Source organism: Ambystoma mexicanum, chromosome 9 (genome assembly GCF_040938575.1).
Source record: "Ambystoma mexicanum isolate Mex_15411 chromosome 9, UKY_AmexF1_1, whole genome shotgun sequence".
Taxonomy (NCBI): domain Eukaryota; kingdom Metazoa; phylum Chordata; class Amphibia; order Caudata; family Ambystomatidae; genus Ambystoma; species Ambystoma mexicanum.
Window position 1 is genome coordinate 1,394,767,343 of NC_090931.1, and position 17,916 is coordinate 1,394,785,258.

At 41.5% G+C, this 17,916-nt stretch overlaps 1 protein-coding gene across 1 annotated transcript in view; it reads left to right on the plus strand.

Moving 5' to 3' along the window:
- LOC138487477 (peroxisomal trans-2-enoyl-CoA reductase-like) overlaps positions 1 to 17,363 on the plus strand; it is a 403,878-nt gene extending 386,515 nt beyond the window's left edge. Inside the window, exons 4-6 of the mRNA XM_069613996.1 lie at positions 10,684 to 10,765; positions 16,765 to 16,861; positions 17,307 to 17,363. Of these exons, the coding sequence (XP_069470097.1) occupies positions 10,684 to 10,765; positions 16,765 to 16,861; positions 17,307 to 17,363 (236 nt within the window). The remainder of the gene's footprint in view (positions 1 to 10,683; positions 10,766 to 16,764; positions 16,862 to 17,306) is intronic.
- Positions 17,364 to 17,916: the final 553 nt, after the last annotated feature.

Consider the following 17,916-nt stretch of genomic DNA (forward strand, 5'->3'; position numbering starts at 1 on the left):
CAGCCCAGCACCCGGATTTCTGACACCCACGCAGGTCAAGTTATCGAGTGGAAGGAATAGATTGATTATGAATCAACCTAGAAAAGAGGACTTGATAGAGAGATTCATTGATTCTGGGACCCGATATCCTTGGGATCGAGTTGGTGTGACTCCAGACTGTAGTCACATGAAATTAAAGACCGACCAACTCGGATGATCTTGCTTATATTCCCTTGTGAACTTCCATTTTTGATGTAAGTGATAATTCTCACTCCGAACCCTAACACTTTGATGCACTAATGTGTCCGAACGAGTTTCCTATTTACCTATTCCTGTTTGAGTAAGCACATTGAGCAGTGTATTCCATCTAAATTCTACAGTGCTGCTACTTTGTATTTGTTGGTGTTACAACTTTTACTCTCTTGAGTATTTTTAATCATCCTGAGTGTCACCGCTTACCTTTCTTTTTAGACCACTTAAAGTGGTATACTTACCAATTTAGGCAGTTATATCATTTGTTGACCATTATTTATAAATTAGGTCGACCTTTAATGTTCATTCCTTTCTATTTACTAGAGAATGAATGAATAAACAGGGCATTACTCATTTTTTTACCCTGGTCTGTTCCCTTTTCAGATATGGAGTCCCTCTCTTGCTGTTGAGTCTCAAACAATTCTTGGACCATTCACAGGACGAGAAGAGTTTGGACTATTAAATCAAATGAATATGTGCTTAAAGCTATTATATTTGTTATTGTGCTTTTTACATCCTCTTGATTGACTCTGCAATAATCTGATTGTAGTTGTTATTTGGTGCTTTGTACCCTCACCAATATCATTAGTGGGTTATATTTGTTTTTGGTAGACGGCAGACTACCCCTGAAGAATTTCTGTTTACTTTCCTTACACACACGTTCAGAAAGAAACATGTTGGGAAAGTGATGAATGAATGAATGAGTATGTCTGAATTTGAATTAGAACGAATGTAGTGAGTGATTAGGTTGATTTTGGTGACATTTGCACAACACTACCTCGGAGTGACCTCAATCTTTATTCACTCTTGGTTTTTACACTGTTTATTATTTCTTGGTATCTGTGGTGAATACTTTATAATTTGTTTTGATTATTCTGCTGTTTTACTCTCAAATTGTGAAGAGGTACATGTTACTAGCATTTGCACTTTATACCAGTTGTCTGGTTATCGAAGTTTTTAATGTTGACTAGGAACAAACTCCAAGTTTTTTTTAATGATGATGAAAACTAATAAATTATATATATATAATATATATATATTGTAAATTTGTTTGGAATTTAATCAGTAATGGTGATTAATGCTGCAAGCATTGGGACACTAATTGAAAAGGGATTAAATCAAGCCCCTTGGCACTGTTTTGTTTGTTGTTCTAGGCTTCGCCTACAAAGTATAGAGGTTGTGCCAAAAAAAGGGGCTCATAATCCTCTTACCTCCCCAAAGGTGTTTTGTCTGACTCTGGACTAAACTAGACATTTGGGGAATTTCGTGGTAACCAGTAAATCGGGCTCCAGTCCCAAATGTACCCATTTACATGTATACAATTTAGAGGTGAACAAGGTCAAAAGAAATTTGAAAGTAACCCAGTGGGGGCCAAAGAACCTCAGATCAAAAAGCTGAAACAACAACATCAAAATTGGCTTAAATCGAGAAAACATCTAATGCTACAGCACGATGCAGAACTGATGCTTAGCAAAGTAGAACTTAAAAAATTGGGAAGATGTGGGAACTGATAAGCTCTATGCATGTACTTAGGGCAGCATTGACTATTAATGCTATTTCGGACAAGTCGTGGGTTGGACACTTCTCCCACCTCTTTTCAGCAAGTCATGTGTGTGGTTCAGCAGTAACGACTTCCCCTCAGGGTGAATGGTAATTTCCAGTAGAAATTGATGACATCGCTGAGCTTCTAAAAAAAAAAGCCATTCATTCCCGGACTCCTGGTCCGGATGGCATCACAAACGTGATGCTGAAGGAGAATCCGTTGGAATGGGCACAGTTAATATTTTAGCTTTTTACACATATAGGAGAGAATGGGATGGTCCCACAGTATTGGAGGACCTTGGTTGTGATGCCGATTTTTAGGACGGGTGACAGGTCTGATCCTAGGAATTATAGGCCTATTTCCCTCCAAGACACCACAGGAAAGATCTATGCAGCTTTGGTGTTAAGAGCATTATCGGGTGGGTTGATCACTCTGGTAATTGGGATCCTCTGCAGTCGTGTTTTATAAAGGGGGTGGGTACCTTACTGAACGTGTTCTTGATTAACATTCTGAAGTCACGCTCAATTAGAAGAAAAAGCAAATTGTACCTAGCCTTCGTAGACCTGGTTCAAGCCTTTGACACAGTCGACAGGCAGAACTTGTGGGGAAAGCTTGAAGCATGGAGGTGCCCGAGTGACATTTTGGAGTTAATAAAGTGCCTATATACTGACACAACTTTTAAGGTAAGATTAGACCTTGGCGGGTCTCTTTCTGAAACCATTTCGACGGACAAGGGCCTTAAACAAGGGTGCCCCCTTGCACCAGCCCTTTTTAACCTGTTTATTTCTGACCTGAGTAAGACGCTAAAGACTGTACGTAGCTCTCCGCCTAACGTGGATGGTAATTCATTGGATAGACTGCTATACACGTATGATTTGGTCTTAATAGACCAAACTCTGTGGGTCTGCAAAGGCAGCTAAACGTATTCCAGATGTACGTTATAGAGGACGGTCTAACAATAAATGCTGCCAAATCCAGAGTGCTTATTTTGCAGCCACCATCTAGAAAGGTAACTTGTAAACATCAATGGTACCTGGGCAAGGGCGCCTCCAGACAACAGGTTTTACGCTCAAAGGCTAGAAATTCGTCAGCTCAGGGGAGGATTATATTTAAAAGATATGTAAGATTCTCTTTAATTCCTGTGATATCCTTTTACCGACTGAAGGTGATCCCTGTTCTCACTTATGGCTCAGAGGCTTTATTTGCGCTTCCAGCTGGAGTGTGGGCAACTCTAAAGGGTCTATTCTGGAAAAGGGCGTTCTTGCTTCCGAAGTGTTTACCCATTCAGGTCATAAGAACAGAGCTGGGCCTTATTTCCATGTACGCAATGGTGGTATTGAAAAGCTTAATGCTGTATGGGAAATGTATAACATTGAACCCAGTTAGAGGCTTTTCCATCATGAAGGGGGAATCAATATCAATAACATTGAGATATATGCATATATATACTACACATACTAGCATTCTTTTATTTACATTTTGATATTTACACATTTGTGTGTATTCTCAAACAGGAAGAGGAACCCTGTATTTGCACTTTATTTTGATCAATGTCTTATAAATAAAGTTGTTTGTGACATCACACATGTAGTCGGCAGCTTACAACTGAGCCTTTAACTCACATAAACAATACCGAGATATATATTGTGTATCGCCATTCAGCCTAAAAATATTGAGATATAACTTTTGGTCCATATCGCCCAGCCCTATATCCAATTCATTGTGACATACCATTTAGTGATAGTTATCTCAATTTAATGTATATAAACCATACTATCTCTTATAAAAATGTTTGTAAAGATGACTTTGTTAATGTACATGGTGGATATATTCATATTTTTATATATAATGAAGCTGTTGATATTTACGTTAATGCTGCTATGTTTATTATAATTAAATGCCTTGCTTCATGAATTCTGTTTGCAACAGCATTTTTCAGTTTCACTGTATTGATTTTGTCATGGTCAGTTTTTATTTATCTGATGCTTTTATTTTTGGTGCATTGTTACAAGGAAAAGGTCCTTGCTGTGGATTGCGTGCTTACCCTGAACAGAATTCATTGTGGATTTGTAACAGCACTGCGAGCTGGTCGCAGCACTTGCTGTTAACTCGACGGCTTCCTGGTGGAGGCGGATCCTTCCGCATCACGTGACTTGGGCCCTGAATAAACTCTGGCTCGAGTCGCCCGAGCGGCGTGCATTGTTACAAGGAAAAGGTCCTTGCTGTGGATTGCGTGCTTACCCTGAACAGAATTCATTGTGGATTTGTAACAGCACTGCGAGCTGGTCGTAGCTCTTGCTGTTAACTCGACGGCTTCCTGGTGGAGGCGGATCCTTCTGCATCACGTGACTCATCACGTGACTCGGGCCCTGAATAAACTCCGGCTCGAGTCACCCTTGCGGCGTTAAGACCGGCAGTGCAAAGCCGCTAGCTGTGCTGTTGTGCGGCTGTTTGGCGCTGAGGCGCAAGTGTTGGATTTGGTAAGATCGGGTCTGTCAGTGAAGATCCCTATGAATACAATACGGACTGCAGTTATTTAGTAAGCCTGTCTTTGGATTCATGGACTTAGTGTAAAAAGACATTCAAGGAATATTGGGTTTAGCGCAATTGCGCCTTTTTATTGAAGTTATTGTTCGGTTGTAGACTATTTTGTGTATATATCAGTAATTACAGCTGGTTGGAATATGCAAGCAAGATTCCCTACGTTGACAATGGGGATGCCTCCAGTTATGCATCTTGGATGTCATAAGGGTCCTCTTAACACCTTGCTAACTAAGCCCAAACAACATTCAAATAATAAAATTGTCCCTTTTCGCTGTTCGACTCCAGTCGTTGTTTGTGGTCGAAACAGCATGAAAGCTGGTCCTAGAAGGCCTCCACTGCCTGATATTAGGTTATTCTGTAAAGAAAAACTTGCAATTTCTGCACCTATTGATATGAGAGCTCCCGCCAATTTACAAATGTGCTCTACTCCTGGTCACGACCTAAAGGGTGTGCTTCGCCCGCCTTCCTCAAAAAAAGTGACTTCCACAGATGGCGCTTGCTTAGTGCACACTAGTATCACACCCTGTGAAAGCTCTTCATCTCGAGTATCTTTATCGGACAGTATGATACTTCATAACCTACCACTAACAGCTCCTGTTGGAGCAAAGGCTGTTTCGCCTACCTGTGTGACCAATGATGCTGTAGTGGTCAATTTAGATATGGCTCCCTCGAGACTCTCTCAACAATTGTTACCTGAGAGAGCCATGATGAACTTGTCGCAGTCTCCTGTTATGTTCTCTGATCATAATTCTGAGTGTTCAGAAATTGAAGACTCGTATCATGCACCGACTCCACGTCGAATTCCTATGCCAGCAGTAGCAACTGGTAAAGTGGAGGCGGTAGTAGATCCGGGAAATTTGGTGGCACTTACACTATCGGCAATGCATGTTTCCCTACAATCTCTGTCCAGACTCTTTGATTCAGTAATCTCAAAGATGGGTGATCATTCGTGTAAACTAGATCAAATTCTAACATGGCAAGAGAGTGCTTCCATGCTTTTACAGCAAAAAAACTCATCCTTTGCCTCAACTGACATTAGTGATAAGCCGGTAGTCACACTTAAACCTCTTCTGAAGCACTTTCAGTACCTCGGGTAAATAATGTTGCCGCGTCTGTGGCAAATTTACGTACATCGTCAGCAGTGCCTTGTATTGCAGGTATTATTGTGGATTCCATGGTTCAGGCAAATTTGAGTCCAGCTGAACCAATGGTTTCCATACCCTGTACCAGTGCTAAAGGAGCCCCAAGTGTGCCTTATACCATCTTTACCCCTAAAATACTTATGACTGGTGCGAAATCCATTCAAACTCCCCAGTGCAAAAAATCCAAAAATCTTCCAGCTGCTAAGAAAAATGGCACAGCCCAAACAAAGAGCTTTCTCCGCCGTGTTGCTCTACCCAAATAAAGTGTGCTCATTGCATCATCTGCAGTTGCAAAAAAGTACCATCAAATGGCCTTGATACGCACTCCCGCCTCCACATTACAAGAATTAAATACCATGCCTCCGTACGCTCCACTTGATGCATTGGCTGAACTGGCAGAAGGCTTGGCCTGTCAAGCCGAGGCTGCCACTCTCATGCCCACACCCATGCCTAGAGCTGATGATGCCTCAAGCGGTTTAGCTGCGAGCCTGCCTTTGGATTTCCATCGACAGGAGATTCGTCGTGCTGTTGTTGCCTATTTGTCTGGCCAGGTTGGTACGGCCCAAAAAATCGCCACTCCAACTGAGGCTCTGTCATCTAAGCATCCCCTAAGTGCAAACAATTCATATTTACCTAATACTGGTTTGAGTTTAACTAAAGCAGTTACCCCCATAGTTTGCCCATTGGTGTCAGGTGCAAAACTGATGCCTCAAACTGAATTACGGGGTACTACCAGTGCTGTTGGACGGTCACTGCTGGCTGAAATTGCCTCTGAACTTCTTGAATTGCTACAGGCTGTTTGCCAAAAAGAGTCCAAGCCCATTGTGGCGCCTGCAATGGCTCTAATAAATGGGGGCTCAGAGCCTGCGGCCCACAAGCCTGCAACTAAGCCTATGGCCAAGCGTCCTGCTAATTTTAGCTTATTGCTCAGTTGTAGGCCATATCCGAGCCCTCAATATGTCCTAAATCGTAACTCCATTCTGAGCATTTTTTACGATGTGCCATCTTTAGAAGACATTAGCTCTTACGGCTTGGCTCTGGTTGACTTTTGTACCACTTCGAAAACGAATGTTGTGCGAATTTGGATGGATTCACGTATCGTCCAGAATGCTATTTGGGTGGCTCAAAAACAATTGCATGATCTAGGATTTGAGGTCTCATTGGAAGTTACTGACCTAGGCGCTCCAAATCAGCAGCAATTAGTCCCCCATGTCAACCATAAAAATCATGTTTATGAGCTGCGAGGTGAAAGATCTTGTCAGATTCCTCTAAAACAGCATTAGCTAGGTCAAGCTGCTGAGCTATGTCATTTTTCTATTATTAGTTGGAATACGAGGGGTCACTCTAAGCTCTTGAATAATGATCTCAGTTCTCTAGCTAACTATAAGCTAGTTTTACTTCAGGAAACTTGGTTGAATAACTGATCCCATTTGGGACGCTCATGATGTGATCTCTCTAGCGGCCAATAAAGGTTTGAGTGGCAGACCATTTGGTGGGCTTCTAACTGCAATACAGGCAGATAATAATGCTAGTATCTATCCGTGGGCCTCACCTAATGCCTTTATTCAAATGACAAGACTTAAATTATCCACGACATTATATGCCATTATTAACCTTTACTGGAATCCAATGGGGATTACGGTTGAATGCTTCTTGAAGGCCTTAAATGATATGCTGAACGTAATCCTATTGGATGGATCAGCTCAAAAACTTTTTATTGCAGGAGACTTTAATCTGGATTGCATTAATTCAACTAAACAAAGTAATTTCATTCGTATAAAACAATGGGAACAATTTAGTAAACATCACAATCTCATAAGGCTGAACGGAGCTTTCCATTCCGACATCCCTCCATCCTCAACATGGTCCCGGGGCTCATCGGCATCTATCATTGATTATATGTATACGAATGTGTCCCTGTTCCATGATGTTGTGGATTTCAAAATTGTGCATTCAGAGCTGATTGATCACAAACAACTTACAGCTGTCTGGCAGTATAGTAGCAGTTGTAATATGCATAGAGACAGAATGTTGCAAAGTCAATTTTGTGTTAACAATGCTGGTAATAGACTGCGATGGACTGAGAAGTCCGTTGAGGCTTTTCATTTCTATTTGACACAGGCAGTAGCTGCTACAGCCCTCACTGCTGACTCCCCAAATGTTTGCTACTCTGATATGCTACAAGTGTTTCGGTCTCAAGTCCCCAGTTTCTCATCAAAACATTCTATCTGTGTTCAATTTACGCACGTGTTTGATTTAGAAATTAGAGATCGCAAGCGCCTATTTCGACAACAGAAGAGAAATGTACTGAATCTTCCAGCTAATATTCGACATAAACATCTTTCCAACCTTAAAACAAAGTATAGAAATTGGGTGAAGGCAAGGTGTGCGAAGCTTTACCACACTGATAGTCAGCTACTTTTGGCTGCTGTCCGATGTAAGAATATCTCTAAAACCTGGTCTTATCTTAACCAAGTAACTTCTGGCTCTCAAGCAATAATCCAAGCAAATGAAGTCTCAGAGCATGCCTGGATTGCTTATTTCTCTAATCTTTACAAACTGCCTGTTAATGACGCATTTCTAGACAGTTCTCATTCTTTGCCTAGATTCCATTTAGAATTTGATCTTGAAGACATTCTTTTGTATATCAAGAAAGCGAGCAATTCAGGCGCGTGTGGTCCAGATGGTTTGTCCAACAAGATGTTCAAAGCCTATCCACAAGTGTGGAGCCGTATTCTGTTCACCATCTTTAGACTCATCTTGAAGTCTCAAAAATTCCTGGACTCATTCTATTATTGTTCCTATTTATAAAAAAGGAGATAGGACAGAGCCGTGCAGTTATCGACCTATTGCACTATTAGATGCGCCAGGAAAGATCTTTTCTCGACTGATTTTAAGAGACCTCAAGAAGTGGATTTCGCAGGTCCACCTTAATGACCCATTTCAATCAGGCTTTGTGACTGACCTAGGTACCATCTCTAACATCATCACGCTACAAATGCTCCTTTCTGATCATGCAGCCCAAAGGCAGACCTTGTATCTAGCATTTGTAGATTTCCAGGTCGTGTTTGACTCAATTGATCGATCACTGTTACAGCATAAGTTGTTCAAACATAAATGTCCATCCTTTCTATTATCCTTAATCATTCTACTACACTTCAATACTACCATGCAGGTTCGACTTAATTTGAGTGGTGATCTGACCTCGAAATTTCAAACATTTAGAGGGCTGAAACAAGGTTGTATCTTGGCGTCTTCCATTTTTAATTTTTTCATTTACGACTTGGGCGTAACTCTGAGTCAAATTGTGAGTGACTCTCCTCGCTTAGGCCGGCATAATGTTCCTTATTTGTTTTATGCCGAAGATTTGATTCTTTTTTCAAAAACCCATACTGGTCTTCAGAAACTTTTGCATGGCCTTGAAACATACGTAGATACGAACCATTTGACAATTAATATTAATAAAACCCAAATAATGGTTTGTAAAAGGCATGAAAGTTGTAAAGTTAAAACTTTTCGTTGGCGATTACACAATGTTCCATTAGAACAGGTAGCCAACTATAAGTATTTGGGCACTCTTATAGTGGATACTTTACCAAGCATTGACCCTGACATAGAGATCCAGGGCAAATTACGGTCCTTAATTGCGCAAGCAAAGATACTTATGGCCAAATTTGACAAATTCACGTGTAAACATATTCTCACCTTCTTTCTTCAGAAGGTGATGCCAATCTTGACCTATGGGTCTGAGGCTCGCAGTCCTAAACCTGTGGAGTGGTGGGATAGAATTGAATCCTTGTTTTGGAAACAAGTACTACATTTGCCCGCTTGCACACCTTTACCATTGATTCGATTTGAATTGGGTTCACTCTCAATGTTCTCATTTGTAATTTGGAAATATTGTGCCTTTTTCCGTAAATGTCTATTGTCTTTAGAGCGATCAGACATTTTGGGAAAGGTGGCCTGTCATCTTTTAGAGCAAAATCAGGCTTTTTCAAAACAATGGTGTATTTTTACTATGAATGCAATGTCTGATGCCTCAGTTGATTTACAGTTACTTTTGAACAATGAAGCTCGTGCCAAAATGAAAGTCCAGCAACATGAATGGATTCTGACCCAAAATAAATGTCTCAATTACAAGGATTTTGATCGAGCGCTATTTGGGCACAAGCAATGTAGAACAATGTCTGATTATTTGGCCAAATTTCCTTGTTCAAAGACTCGTCAGAAGTTTCTGCGTTTTTGGTTGAACCTTTGGCCGACATTAGATGTTCAGGCTCGCAGAAATCAAATTATGCAATCAGAAAATGTATGTCGCTTTTGTAAGAATGTTGACAAAAAAGAAACGTTGGAGCATTGTTTAGTGTTTTGTACAAATGTAACCACTATTCGACAAAAATGCTTTGGAAATTGTTTTGAAGACCAAACTGCACATATTAATAAGAACTTGTGGCATTGTATCTTTTCATCAACTGCCTTAAGGACCAAAATAGCAATTGTACGATTTTTGGATGAAATATTTAGTGTATACTCATACTAATTTTGAATTCTTAACTGTGGTGAATGAACAAACTGCAAATTTGCTTTTATGAATTGTAGTGTTTTGATATTGTGATATCTCTTGATATTTGAAAGGTTGATTTTATTAACCATATAAATAAAATAAATAAAAATATATATTTTTGGCAAATCTTTTTTAAGGATTGGTCTGTTTATCATATCTTTCACTCGGCTTCCAGGACTGCACATTTAAATATTTGTTTATGTATTATATTTCTGTATTGTGTTTTTTGTATCTGTTGCTTTCAGGGAAGACTATCATTCTGAAATAAAGCGTGAATTGAATTGAAAGTGTGTCCCTGCATGTGTGCGCCACCATGTGTGTGGCAGTGTGGTCAGCCATCTTGGTTGGTACTGTTGGCCGTATGAGCAGTGTATGTGTCAGTACATTTCTGGATCTTTATCAATCAAAATAAGTTCATCTGAATTCTTGGTGTTACGTCCCATTAACATCCCCTGAAAAAGCATCACAATCTTGGGAATTAATTTACCATGATCCCTCCCTACAGTGGGACTGACAGTCCCATCCTCTTTCCTCTCACGCTTACATCTGTGCTCTGCCCAGATCTCTTCTCTCTACATGCCATTCTTCTATACAGAAATGTTCAATGTTACAATGTTAAATGAAATTAGGCACTAAAACCATTATTCACCTTTTTGTAGTGTACAACGCCTGGATGAAGGATCATGGAGGAGCCATTGTGAACATCGTCGCCTCCGTATGGAGCGGCTACCCATGCATGGCGTAAGGATGCTTTTTTCCAAACCATAGCATTTACAGTGCCCAACCGTTTCTTCTGCTCTTGCTCCAGCCGTGACGAACCATAGGAGTTCCAAGATACTGCTGCACACCCCCCTGCATAAAGACCATGTTTCCTACCATTCGAATGGAAAACCCCAGTACATTAGTCTCGCACATCAACAACTGTGGTTTATAGTTGCAATGGTTTGAAGGCTAGTCAAGTCTACGTGGCCAGGCAAATACATAGCTTAGCTGTGCAGATAGCTAAATCCAAGCCATACCATTGACAGTCACTTTATTTGCCATCCAGCTCAGGGGATCCTTTTCCGCAGAGGCTTCAAATCAGGCCAATGGCACAGTTTGATGGTAAGGTGAAAAGGTGATCTCGAGAGAGAGCCTAAAATTAAAAGTCACTAACTGGGTCTCAGCTGGCAGCGGTCTCCATCTGGGAGCCTATCTGTTCTGTAATGATTCAGGGGCGTCATTGTACACCATCTTATTATATGTTTTCCCAGAGTTGATCAGAGTTCGGTGGGGGAAAGGGGCACCCCTCCATGGCCATAAGAGGCCTGTGATGTCTTAAGTAGGAAGACGCCCATTCTAGTTGTTATAGATAGATCAACATAATGTGGTCCCCCTCATGTTTCAGCAATCAGTCACTGGAGCTTTTGGACGGGAAGCTACGGCAGCCCACTGAGTCCTTTGCTCGCTTTGCCTCGTCTTGTTGGGAGATTGCTGGTATGCTGCTCTGACCGTATGCTGCTCTGACCGTTTTAGGCGTCCCTCTCATGTTTCGTCAATCAGTCACTGCAACTCTTGCCCCCAGGTTTTGAGTCCTGTAACTGCCTTCTGATGCTCCCTCACTAGCCTCACTTTCCATCACGAAATACCCACCTTTCACATCCTTATGAGGTTTTCAGAACACCACTGGTCTCTCACCAGAGCCAAGCCCCTCTGCGCTACCATTAGCTGGTGGGAGTTTCTGCTCTTTAAGCTATTTTACCAGTGTCTTCTTACCACCTGCTCTTTCTATGTCTTCCTCTGCCTACTATGTACATGTCATCCTCTGCCCTCTATGCCCATGTCTTCATTGGCCTGCTCTTGCGATCTCTTTTTCCGACTGCTCTTCCCACATTTTCCTTGGCTTGCCCTACACGTGTCTTCCTGGCCTGTCCTGCCTATGTATTCTACTGGTTGCTCGTTCCTTATCTCCCTTGGCCTGCTCTTCCATTGCCTTCATCTACCTGCTCTCCTGTGCCTTCCTAGGCCTGCTTGTCCCGTGTCTTCCCCAGCATGCTCTAGCCGTGTTGTTCTCGGCCTGCTCTGCTGTGTCTTCCTCTGCCTGCCCTGACTATGTTTTCGTATGGCTGCGGTGTCTGTATTTTACACTGCCTATGTTTTCTATATATTTACACTGCATTAAAGTTGTGCATAATTGCAATGTATACATGCCTCTTTCTGCGTTGCATTGAAAATATAAAAAAAACACAAAGGTTTACTGCTACCACCAAGATCCTACAGACTGAAGTAGACACCCTACACCACCCAAATGCATTTTCCCTCGACTAAAACCATGTGTGCTATTTTTATATGCACCATATAAGGACCAACGGTATCCGCTTTGCAATGTGTGTTTATGAGCTGCAGTGATAAACTCCACTCCCCCAATACGTATCCGCCCAGCCAGTGGCCTTTACACATAAACGGACCACCAGTTGGTGCAAAAGTACTTTAGTGCAGAATTCTTGTAATTCTTGGAATTTTTGCGCTCTGAACAAAAGCTCTGTTCACTCGTAGTTTTCCTTCTATTTACTTGCATTTCTTCCTTGGGTCCCTTTTTTAGTTTTTGTATTCTCACTGCCTATGACCTGTTCGCCTTTTCCTCTCTCCCTAAACGTTCCCAACTAACTACCTTTAAAAATATTGGAATGTGGTGATTTCCGCGTACTAACTATTCTTCCGTTTGTGTTTTGACATTAGGACAGTGCACCAACCCTCTACAGTCAGTAAGGTGTGTTTAGTCCTTAAGTGCATTGACACAGAAATCTGCCCCATTCCCAACTATGTAACAACCATACTGCTATATCAGGGTTATTGCAAGATATTCTGTTTATGGGATCAGTCAGGTTGAGACCAATGTTTGTAAACATCAGAATGGGCTGGATGGCTCTGAACCAATCATAGTAGTGTCCAAAAATGAAGGACACTCCTCTCCCATGCATTCCAATATTACTGAGTAATACCTCAGTCAAGACTTAGTTCTGTTAATGTGAAGGACACTTAGGGATTGCACTGATCGTAATCAGTTTTTAATGTCAACAGCAGAACAAGAATTCACAATTCATAATTGACATGACATAAAAATACTTAAACACAAATAATGAGTTCGACGTGTTTCAGGATATCCATCCCTTCCTCAGGAGCAATGTTTGTTGATTATAGTGCTGGTAATACTTCGGCCTCTACCCTTCAAAAGTCTACAAATAAGTAAATAACCCAATTTAAAGGACTAAATCAAACTAATTGGTCATAGATTCAAGAATATCTGTAAAACGTTTGATCACCTTGATGTTACATCACCTTGATACCATGCACCGGTGTTCTGAGATCTAATGTTCCTCATAGGGCAAGACACTCAGGGTTCTGGTCACCAGCAAGACGTTCTGGGTATCCACCAGTAGTGAAACCTATGTATGGGTGTTGAGTCTAAACCCATGGTCAAATTGGAATCACAAAGAGCTCAATAGATAACAGGCTGTCTACCTATTAGTGGTGTTAGTGATAGCTCAGTGTCTTCTCAAGCTTGAAGTAAAGACACTTAATGTTATGCGATGATCTAAAAAAAAAATGTACAGTCAGTGATTAGAAATAGCCCAAAAGTCTAACTCTTGGGCATAATGTGATACAGAAATGGAGGGTAAGGCTACTCACATGCTTGTACCTATTCATGAGTGTTAGTCAGTGCAAAAGGCCTGGTGAATGAAGGGTCAGTCGAGCGGATCCACCGGTTCCATTCAGAGGAAAACGTAATCTGAATTGGGACAAAAAATGGAGAGCTATGATAGAATCGCTCTCTCTACTTAATCGAGTATCCGAGAAGCTTGCAGAGCCTACTAGCTTACTTAACAGAATGCTGGCATCGCGGATGCTAATGGGAGCAAACCGCTATCCAAAATGGTCGTTCTAGATGTATGTGTGATGAGGCATACGTGATGATGTCACGGACATGACGTTAAGTAAATAAATGACGTGGTGCGGACCGAGAAGGCTCGGTCCTCTCACTGACAAGCTATCAGGGGTAATGAGGCAAAAAGCTACATAAATCTTAAATGAAGGATTCCTAATATGGTCAATGTAAAGGACTGTAAAACAATGTGAAAATTAAAAATTTGTTCCAAAGAGGATAACAAAGTGGAGATGCGGGGGTCAGTGAGGTGAGTTGGATAGTGGTAAATCCATGTGTTAACCCAACATTATATTTCAATAGCAATGAAGTACTGATGTCTTGAGCTGGTTTATACCTTTTGTGGATGGGATGGTTGTCTCAAGAGGAACATGGGTGTGCAGTGAACATCTTGACTAGAGTGTGTAGTCTGTCAATTATAATCTGGCTCCAATGGGGAAGCTATTACATCAACCAATATCATGGTGCAACATATATACAATACTGTATCAGTCAGACAATATTTGATAAGCAATCACATGAAAATAGTGCAGATTCCCAGCGGGATAATACATTAAAGTATGAGTTCATGACAGTTGCAATTCTCTTAGTCATCCAAATACATGGGTCTCAATGTAGCAACTTCACGTACGTAGAGGAGATACAATTGGTTGCATATGTCCATAATTGGTCACCAAGAGCAAAATAACAATACACGATACAGTGCACACCTTAACTAGTGTAGTTTACACAGAGTCACAAACTGACTATCATACCTCTTCTTCATATGTATGGGACAGTACATACAACTGAGTGAATGTGACTAAGCAGCCTAGTTGCCATTAGATATACACAATCAGGATGAGACAAGCTTTGGCTGGGTGAATTTAAACGATGCCAGTTTGTGATGGCAAAAATTAGGCTATATATCTAAAGTGTACTCAGCTTCTGTGGAGTGCATAGGGCATGCCGATAGGGCATTAGAGAAACGGTGTGCATGGGAATTCCTCATTCATTCTGGTCGGTTCTTAATGCATCAAGTTTGTGAATCCAGACATTTCTCTATGGAGAAATAGCTCATTGGTGTTACCCCCCTCTAGGAAGTTTGGCCACTATTTTTAGAATTACGTATCTGAGGTCAGCAATGGTATGTCTGTTGGTTTCAAAATGTCTAGCCACTGGCGATTTTCAGTTTTTTTGTCCTAATGTTGGATTTATGTTCTGATAGTCGTTACTTCATTTTCCTTGTGGTTTGTCCCACATAGAACTTGCCACAAGAGCAAATAAGACCATATATAACCAATTTAGAATCACATGTAGCAATTTGTCGCAACTTACATTTTTGGCCTGTGCGGGGATGTCTGATATGTTTGCCTTTTTGGACATTGCTACAATGGCAGCAATGTAAACAGGGGAAAGTGCAGTACTTGGGTTTATTTAGAAAGAGTTGTTTGCGGGTCTCCACTCTCACTGCTTTGACGAGATTATCTCGGATGTTGCTCCTCTAGTATATGCTACCATTGAATCTATGACCAATTAGTTTGATTTAGTGAGTTATTTACTTATTGGTAGACTTTTGCAGGTCACAGTGCGAAGTATTACCAGCACTATAAACAACAGACATTGCTCCTGAGGAAGGGATAGATATCCTGAAATGCGTCAAGCTCATTATTTGTGTTTTAAATATTTTTGTTATGTCAATTATGAATTGTGAATTCTTGATCTACTGTTGATATTCAAAACTGATTACGATCAGTGCAATCCCTAAGTGACCTTCATGTTAACAGAACTTATTATTAATAAGCTTATTCAGAAATACTTTCCAAGTGTTGACTGAGGTATTACTCAGTACTATTGGTGTGCATGGGACGGGAGTGTCCTTCAATTTGGGACACTACTTTGTATTTTCATGATTTGGTGGTGGCTTTCTGTGCCAGAGCCACTTTGTTTCTCCCATGCACCCTGAATTATTATAGACCCCATACATTCCATTCAACTGATATTTGTAGATTATCCAAAGACGGTGTGCATTCCAGCCAACCACTTTCCTGTCTGCCATTAAAGAAGGGAACCAGCCATTTCTTTATCACTTTGGCCCATACCTCCAAGCAACCTCAATCATGTTTTGGCCTTGGTGGACCTCATCAGTTAAGTGCAGCTAAAGAACTATGGAGTGATCAGATGCCCATATGAATTCCAAGTCGTGCTCTAATGTTTCACCAACTCCACTTAGCTTGTTGACATTTATTTCGACCTGCTGATCGTAAAACCAATATAGATACGTGTGTATGGGTGTATTGGTGTGGTGGGGGTGCAACAGGCTAATGGGGGAGAGGAGGAAATGGGGTGACATCCATTAAAAGAAGTAAAAATCTAAAGTCATACGACCAATAAGAGTCCAATTTAATGTGAACGAAGTAAGTGTGGCCGGTGAAACCACATAGAACCTTTGTATGTTGCAAAAAGGGCTAGTAAAACAGGCCCTGTTCTCTTTTGGTTTTCGGAGCAGGCCCAATTGTTCAGGCGTAGGAACCAGCTCCCGCTTTTATATTCAACTGAAAGGGCTGTGCGCCTTCCTGTTGGTATCTGGGCTACACACAACAGTAAGAGACTACTGGAAAGCTTTGAAATGACCATGACTACTTGGGCTGCTGCATTTCAGGCACCAGATAGAATACAAGACAACTATATACGCGCTTCATTAGCAGTGTTACCAAGTCCACACATTGGATGAAGGGTCTAACAAGCAATGCAGACTAGTAATGAGGTGGGGTGTTCAACAGGCCCCAATTGCCCTGCTCTCACTAATGACAGATGTCTTGTTTTGTATCTCTGAAAGGCACTCCGCAGCTGCAAGAGCTGGTGTTGATAATCTGACCAAGAGTTTAGCGTTGGAGTGGGCCCACAAAGGAGTGAGGATCAACTCTCTTTCCCCTGTAAGTAGCAAAAGACACACATTATTTATTGTCCATGTCTCCTTGTAAAACATGACTTATTGTGTGGCTTTGCCTTCGTACAAAATATCAATTCCTACAAGACCCAGGACTCCAGATGTCCCAAGTCAAATCTGAGCAGCCCATCCGGTCCTTTTTATATTATTTTCCTTCTGCTACTTACGTAATGATGTTTCTAATTATCAGTGCAGAGCTCCTCACATTCTATAATGCAAAGAAACATAACGTGGTTGAGTGTTTCAGTAATCAACTTCGGAAAATGCAAGACAAACCTATAACCAACTTTAGTATTTAGTACGTTTTGGCGCATAATTCATTTGTTGGGTTCAACCACCCAAAAGATTTTAGTAATCCGTGCCCTAGATTCATTACTTGGGGAAAAGCAGATGTTTGAAACGGCAAATAAAATCATTTGAAAATGTTATAGAGCATCAATCTCATACTTGAAATGGAATATTTCAAAGATAAGTGTACGGTGGTGTAAATAGTTATTTGTATTTAATTAAGGGACGGATGTTGGACTACATGTGAGTGTGAGCGTTCTTGAAGAGTTGAATAGAGGGAGGGTTCCAGGGAAAACAGTGGAGCGATGGAACAGGAAGGCTAGTGTGTGTGGTGGAAGCGATGTAGTTATCCTTTAATAAACGTATCTGAAGACATTATTACACTGGCGATGAGCGGTTTCAGCACCCCCACCGAGCTACGTTTGTGGAGTGGAGCAGAGCACGACGGAGTGCCTCCAATGCTGGAGAAGGGGATCGCTGTGCCCACCATACAGGAGAGAGTCGGTTCACCACAGTATTGCAGGGGTCGGTGCAGTGGAGCAAAGTCTGGTACGAGTGCTCAGCACAAGGGGAGAAAGTACCAGCGCGAGTGCTCCATGGGAGTGCTGGAGCGCTCGAGCAGAGCGTGGCCTGGTTCCGAAGCGGAGCAGTAGTTCGAGGAGAGCACTGCACAACGTGGGCACGACTTGTTGTTCTCTCGGCAGAGTTGTCCGGCAAGTTCGGCAACACAATTGAAAAACTGCATGCAGAGGC